General features: G+C 47.6%; 1 protein-coding gene across 1 annotated transcript in view; it reads right to left on the bottom strand.

Annotated features, from left to right (window-relative positions):
- Window positions 1-289: 289 nt before the first annotated feature.
- Rasgef1c (RasGEF domain family member 1C) overlaps window positions 290-7,891 on the bottom strand; it is a 67,664-nt gene continuing 60,062 nt past the window's right edge. Inside the window, exons 12-14 of the mRNA XM_028855002.2 lie at window positions 5,024-5,147; window positions 1,917-1,989; window positions 290-1,017 (exon numbers count right to left, since the gene is read on the bottom strand). Coding sequence (XP_028710835.1) covers window positions 993-1,017; window positions 1,917-1,989; window positions 5,024-5,147 — 222 coding nt within the window. The 3' untranslated portion in view covers window positions 290-992. The remainder of the gene's footprint in view (window positions 1,018-1,916; window positions 1,990-5,023; window positions 5,148-7,891) is intronic.

Genomic DNA, 7,891 nt, shown 5'->3' with positions numbered 1-7,891 from the left:
GGCTGGCCAGCAAGCTCCAGGGATCTGCTTATCTGCCCATCCAGCACCAGGGTTACAGATGTGCTCCACCAACACCTGGCTTTTGCACAGGAGCTGGGGATCCAAACTCAAATCCTCCCGTTTGTACTCCCCCGAGAAAGCCACCTTTCAACCCCACATCCTGTTCTGAAAGTGTATTGATACATTCCCAGGAATGATCTGGCCCCCCCACCACACCCGCACTGTACTCCATTGAAGCTCATCTTGGACCTAAGGATCAGACACACATCATGGACACTCATGTGCAGGATAGGTGTACAAACGTGTGTTTACTCCGACTCTAAAGTTTACAAGGGAGCTAGGCAGAAGGTCACAATATACACATTGCCGACTCCATGACTTGGGTTTGGCTTACTGACTTGGTTCACTGCTGTCGCTGGAAGGCTATCCTGATACCAGCAGGATGCGGAAGGAGATGGGTGACTGCAGAAACAAGTCCACTGGGAGGGGCAGGACAGGGGCCCATCAGCAGAGTGCCAGGGGCCAGAGCGGGCTCTGAACTGGTGCAAGCACATCCCATGTTGCACCATGATGCCTGCTGCCGTTTTAGAGGCTCCCAAGCCACCTGGTGACAGATGGCGGTGTTCATCTCCATAGCACACGTCACTTAACAAGATCATGTGATTGCAGTCGCCCAGCCCATTGGGGTAGCGCCATGTCCCTGTCCAGAATGGACAGATTGAGTACGTGACCCACTTGGTCATGAAGGCAAAGTTTGCCCAAGGCATGTTGCCCATGCTCTTGGAGGCCCTGCAGGTCAGCCAGGACTGAGATCCCGTAAAAGGTTTCCTAGGCCAATGCGGCCAGTGTGGCAGGTGCCAGGCCACAGGGTCTGGTTTGCAAAGTAGCGAGGCTTTGCGTCAACCTCCACCCGTTGGGCCATCTGTCGTGGGGCTGGGATAGGCTGTCAGCCCCATTGCTTCCTCCTCCTCCTCCTCCTCTGTCTCGGCTTCTCATGTCTTCCCCAGAATAGAAGATCTGCAGATTCAGACACATAGGAGAGTAAGGTGAGCCCCTCCCTGGGCCAGACTGCTTCCACCAGAGGGCACCTTCTCACACCATAGGGTGGCCAGAGGGGGTGTGGCAGATCCTTTGGGCTCAGCCCTCTGGGCCCACTGTACTGTGGGATGTTCTGTATGGCAAATATGTTAATAAATGAAACACTGATTGGCCAGTAGCCAGACAGGAAGTATAGGCGGGACTAACAGAGAGGAAAATTAAGGGAACAGGAAGAGAAGGAGGAGACTGCCTGCAGCCGCCGCCAGGACAAGGAAGATGTAAGGTACCAGTAAGCCATGAGCCACGTGGCAAAGTATAGCTTAATAGAAATGGACTGAATATAATAGTAAGAGCTAAACAATGACAGGCCTGAGCTAATGGCCAAGCAGTTTAAATAATGTAAGCGCCTGTATGTTTATTTTATAAGTGGGCTAAGGGACTGCTGGGGCTTGGCGGGACCTGGAGAGAAAACTCCAGCTACACCACTGCTTGTTTCTGACTTCCATCTGGCTCTGCTAACATGCTGAGCAAGCTGGAGACAGTGTGTATGGGCGGGGCAGGGTGTGCACGTGCAAGTGTGTTGTTTTCTGGCATAAAAATATGAACTAGGAGTTCCTGGCCCTGGGATATGCATCCTGACCATTCCACAGAGGTACAATGACCCCAGGGAGGGTCACTGGCTCAGTCTCCTTCCAGTATCCATAACCCTTGAGTTCCTCTCTGATCTCTCTGGTCCTGGCTTGTTCCCCTTCCCTCCTCACGGGTAGAAGACTGATGAGCAAATTCTTTGCAAACCTCTCTGCCCTGTCCTGGCTCCAAGTGACCCACTTGTCTCCCTCCACTCACCTTGCATGCCCCATCCTGGCACACAGACCCACCTTAGAGATCTCCACCTCTCCTTTTCTGTCTGGTTCTCTGGGCTCTCACTCTCATAGGAAGCCAAATACAGACCTAAACCAAAATGGAAGTGAAATTATGCAATTATGGCAGGTGATGGTAACTCTTTGTTCATCCAGAATTTGACCAGCTTTTTTTTTTTTATTTGTTTGTGGATTAAATGTCTTGTCTGGAGGCCATTGTTCATAGGCAGTTTTACAAAACAGCATGCAGAGATCCCAATGCCCTTTACTCAGTTTCCCCCAGCAGTACCCACGTGCAAAACTGTAATACAGAGCGTGTCCTTCACTTATGATGGTTTAATTTTTCTGCTCATGATGATGGTATAAGATGACACAATCTGAAATTTGAATTCGGATTTTTTTCCTTGGCTAACAGTAGGAAGTGTGCTCCCCTCTGAGCTGCGGCCACACCCTCATCAGTCATGTGACTCCAATACATACAGTGTATCGTAGTCAATAAACAACACGGACTATTCCTCATATAGCAATATAATCTGTTTCATGTTAGCCCAGGCATGTTGGCACACCTTTAAGCCCAGCACTCAGGAGACAGACTCAGTCAGATCTCTGTGAGTTCAAGGCTAGCCTAGTCTTCATAGAAAGTTTCATGCCAGCCAGAGCTACATAGTGAGACCCTGTCTCAAAAAAATAAAAATAATAAACCAAAACATGTGGTGGTATTGTGTTCCCCAAAATATTGTGCACCCTAATAAACTTATCTGGGGTCAGAGACAGAACAGCCACTAGATACAAAGGCTAGAAAATGGTGGCACTCACACCTTTAATCCTAGCATTACAGAGGCAGAAATCCATGTGTTCGAGGATACAGCCAAGCATGGTGATTCACACCTTTAATCCCAGGGAGTGGTGGTAGAAAGCAGAAAGGTATATAAGGCGTGAAGACCAAAAACTAGAAGCATTTGGCTGGTTAAGCTTCAGGCTTTCTAGCCGCACAGTTTCAGCTGAGAGCCATTGGAATGAGGATACAGAAGCTTCCAGTCCGAAGAAAGACCAGCTGAGAAGTTGGACAGGTGTGGTTAGCTGTGGCCTGTTCTGTATCTCTGATCTTCCAGCTTCACCCCAATATCTGGCTCACAGGTTTGATTTTATTAATAAGACTTTAAGATTCCTGCTACAAAAACAAATGCACAAAACCAAAACTAGTTGTCTTTGTGTTAGAGGACTGCGATACTGTAATGTAAGCATTCTAAGCATGTTTGCCGCAGGTGATTTGTAGGTTCGGGGTACTAGAGATGTGTTTCTGACTTACAGTGTTTCCACTTTAGAATGGGTTTACTGGGGTGTAATTCCATCATGAACTGAGGTGCCCAGGTACAGTACTACCACAATCAGGACCCTGACATTGGCAGAGTTTAGACACCAGGCATTTCTATGACAGCTGAAGCACCCGTGGGCAAAGGGGCCCCTTTAGAGTCACCTCCACATCCTTCACTGCCCCACACTTCCTTTTTCCTTTATCCTCTCCTCCCCTCTTCTCCCTCACCCCCCTCTTCCTTTCTGTGATGTTGGGGATTGAACCCAGGGCAGCATTCTATCACCAAGCTACGTCCCAGATCTCTGAACCTTTTTCTTAATTTCTGACAATCACTAATCTAGTCTCCATTTCTTTCTTTTGATCATTTGAAGAATGCTATATAAATAAAGTCATATATACATTACATATATGTAATCTTTTTGAGACTGGAGACTCATCCATGAGGTGGCATGTATCAGTGGCATGCATCCTGTTTGAGTCTGAAAAGGTCTAAGCAGGGGTATAACACAGTTGGTTTAACCATTCACCCACAGATAGACACTGGGTTGTTTTCAGGTTGACATTGTAACAAAGGGAATTTATAAACACCGATATATTGAGTTTTGTTTCTCTGTGAGCATGGATATCATTTGTCTAGACTAAATCAATGCCCAGGAGTGCAATTTCTTGGTCGTAAAATGTTAATAGTACTCAGTTTTACAAGAAACTCTTTGTCAGTTGGGCATGCTGGTACCCTGTCTGTAATCTCAACACTAGGGGACCCAAGTGTGAGTTTGGAGTTAGTCTGGGCTACGTAAGTGCTAAGCTAACCTGAGCAACACAGTGAGACCCTACCTCAACAAACAAAACAAAACAAATCTAGATAACCACACAAAGCAAGACAGACAAACCCCAAACCAAGCCACTTTGTCTACACAGGTGCTTCCTGGGATGTGACAGTTTGTTATGACCCGGCTACGTCCCAATAAACTCCTACAAAGTGAAACTGCAGTTCTTAAATCCATGCATTCAATAAGCCAGACATGGCACCACAGGCCCGAAACCCCAGCTGCTCTGGAGGCCGAGAGAGGAGGATCACCAGGTCAAGTTTGCCTGGGCTACAAAATGAGTTCAAAGCCATCCCAGGCAACTTAGTGAGACCCTGCCTCAAAATTAAAAAAAGAGGCCTGGGGATATAGCTCAGTGTTAGGATATTTGCCTGGTGATGGTGTGAGGCCTTGGGTTCAATGGTTTCCAGAAATCAATGTCTCATGTCAGTGTGTATCACATGCTGCCCTCACATGTGCCCCCACAAATGCACCATCCATGGAAAGACCCATAACTGCGCCACTGCTCTGCTCTCTCATATGAGCCCCAGTTCTTATCCTCATTCCGATCTCAGGAATGAAGAAAACAGGGGAGGTTGATGTTGAAATGAGCCTATACCCTACTCTAATTCTTCCATAATGTATAGAGTTCTGACACTGTGGAAAGACAACCATGTTCACCTATGCTTGCGACATAGTATGCCCATGGCAGACAGGCTGCTCATGGTTAGAATGCCCAACGATGACCACACTGTGTGCAGGGAGGAATCTGGACTCAGGGTTCCTTGAGGTCCTAGCACGTACTGTTGAGTTGGCCTTGTGCTCCTTAGGAGGCACCTGGGTGCTCATTAGACAAGAGAACGTGCCTTCTCTGCTCCACTTGGGGCCAGCAGTGTGATGTGTCTCTGCCCAGAGTTGGGATCCCTGCATGGTGACTGACTAAAGGGCCGAGAGACCACTGGACAGTCTACTGCCTGGACGTCAAGGCCATGGGGCTACCTTACCGTCTTCGCTGAAGATGGGGGCGGTGTACAGGTAATGGGTGATGCTGGGATCTTGCTCAAAAGGACATTCCACTTGTTTCCAGGTGATGAACTCTCCAACCTGTTTGGCCAGTTCCAGAAATTTCTGCGGGGTTTACAGAGACACAAAATGGAGCAAAGTGAGTGGCTTGCCTTGGCAAAGCCTTGGCTCATCACCCTTGAGTGATCTCGTGGATCTGAGAAGAAACATGGGACCACAGGTGACAGAGAACCTAGGAAGGATGGTGGGACTTCTGGGAGGATCACCTTGCCAATTCTCCTTCATCCTTCATAGCAATTCATGACACTTGTCACCTCAGGCTCCCAGTCCCCCATCAAGGGGAGTGGCAGCCATTGGCCTATAGTTTTGTCTCATTATGTAGCCCTGGCTGGCCTGGAACTACCTACGTACATCAGGCTGGCTTCAAACTCACAGAGATCCTTTTGCCTCTGCCTCCAGAGTGCTTGGATTTAAAGGTGTATGCCACCACACCTGACTGCCCAAAGCCTTTATCAGCATGTAGCAAGAATGTGCATAGCTTTATTTGAATTTCTTTTTGTGTTTTTCTTTTGGGAAAGTGACATACACTTGTTGACTTATAGGGTGATGTAAATATAGTTCAGTAAATCTATTTAAGTAAAATTTAAGTAATTTTAAGAGATTTGTGTTATTTTTAATTATGTGTATATATGGGTGTATGTGCACATGAGCACAGGTGCCCACAGAGGCTAGAAGAGGGTGTTAGAACCCCGGGAGCTGGAGTCACAGGAATCCATGAGTCTCCTGACATGGTGCTGGGAACCGAACTCAGGGCTTGTGAAAGATCAGTACATGCTCTTAACTGCTGAGCTATCTCTGCAGCACAGGTGAATTCTTAAAAGTTTTATGGCATTTTATTTATTTATCGTGCATGTATGTGTAGGCATATATGTACCTTGGTGCTCATGTGGAGGTCAGAGGACAACTTGCCAGAGTCAGTTCTGCCCTTCTAACCATGTGGGTCCTAGGGACGGAACTCAGGTCACTGGGCAGCAAGTACCTTCATCCACTGGGCTATCTCAACAGTCCTCAGTAAGTTACTTCAAGTGTATTTTTAAATAAAATCATCTTTCAATATGCACAAGCAGTTGGTTCTAGGATCCCTTCACCCCAACCGAGATACCCAAATCCACAGAGGTCCCTTTTCTAAGATGGGCTATTATTTCCATGTAGCAGATATACCTCATGAGGCACGCTTTAAACCATCTCCAGGTTTTTCCTGACACCTAACACAATGTAAATGCTACGCAGATGGCTTCTGTGTGCATTGTTCCGGGAACAGTGACAAGAGAAAGTCTGTACATCTCCAGTACAGATGTAAATAAGAAATATTTTCCATCCACCAGTGCAGAACTCACGGAAACAGAGGGCTGGCTACATGTGTGTTTAAATTTTCAAAGTATGCTAACTTTCAGAAGGGTTTTAAACACATAGCAGCCGGCTGTGGTTTGACTGTGAAATGCTCCCCATAGGCTGATGTGTTTGAACATTTCTTCCCCAGTTGGCAGTGCTGTTGAAAGGTCATGGGTCCTCTGGGAGGTGGAGATTTGCTGAGGGAAGTAGGTCCCTGGGGGTGGGCTTTGAGGGTTTACAGCCTGGCCTCACTTGCTGCCTGGATTCCACTTCCGGAGTGCAGACGCAATATAGTCAGTCAGCTTCCGGCTCCTACCTCCATGCCTTCCCTACGATGATGGACTCTCATCACTTTAGAACTATAAGCCCAAACAAACTCCTTCTCCTTTGTTCTTGTCAGCAACAGCAAAGAGAATAGGACACAGCCCAAAGCCATGCCTGGGGCTGACAGCCTGCCCCCTGTCACCCCTCAATCAGCCCTTGTAGCTGGGTCTGGCCGCCACCACCTGCTCCCTCAGCGTGTGGTTTCATGAGGGAGTGTCTCACAGTCTTCCCCAGCTCTGATTCTAAGGACTGATTCAAGAAGAGGAAATGATGGAGTCCCAACTCCCAATTATATGTCAGGATCACCGACAAAAAAAAAAAAAAGCCCATCCCAGGCCCCTGGGCCCCTGTGATCTCATTGATGTGGCCTCTAGACAAAGGCCTGGGAACACATGCTGGGTTGGACAGTCCCCTGGTTCTTCCAGCTTTGGGACAATTAGGCCTGTGAGTCACCTGCTATAGGCCAAAGAGCCTAGGCTTGTGCTGTGGTCCTCATGAGCAGGGAACACTCAGAGAATTTTTGACAGCCTCCAAGACCTCTGTATGGTCACAGTTGTGGCCCATTTCACAGAGGGAGAGGATGAGCTTCCTACAGCAGTTCTTAACCTTCCCTTTAACACAGCTCCTCAGGTTGTGGGGACCCCTGACCATAACATTATTTTCATTGCTACTTCATAACTGTAATTTTGCTACTGTTAAGAACTGTAATGTAGCCAGGCAGTGGTGGCGTACGCCTTTAATCCCAGCACTTGGGAGGTAGAGGCAGGTGGATCACTGTGAGTTCAAGGCCAGCCTGGTATGCAAAGCAAGTTCCAGGACAGTCAGGGCTACACAGAGAAACCCTGTCTCAAGAAACCAAGGTTTAAAAAAAATTGTAATGTAAATATCTGTTTTCCAATAGTCTTAGGCAACCCCTGTGAAGGGGTCATTTTTTGACCCCAAAGTGTCGCAACCCACAGATTGAGAACCACTGAAACGAGCAAGTAAAGGTCCAGGATTTATGTTTCCTGGAGCTGAAGGCTGAGTGGGCATCAGCTGACCACTGAGGGTCACTTGCTGACCCTTGTGCAAGACAAAAGTCTCTTTCTTCCCACAGATCAGAAGGTCCTATTACTCCATGCCATGCTCTGTTT

The sequence above is a fragment of the Peromyscus leucopus genome, chromosome 8b, assembly GCF_004664715.2.
Source record: "Peromyscus leucopus breed LL Stock chromosome 8b, UCI_PerLeu_2.1, whole genome shotgun sequence".
Taxonomy (NCBI): Eukaryota; Metazoa; Chordata; class Mammalia; order Rodentia; family Cricetidae; genus Peromyscus; species Peromyscus leucopus.
The sequence above is the reverse complement of the archived record's forward strand: the minus strand, read 5'-3'. Positions and strand labels throughout refer to the sequence as shown.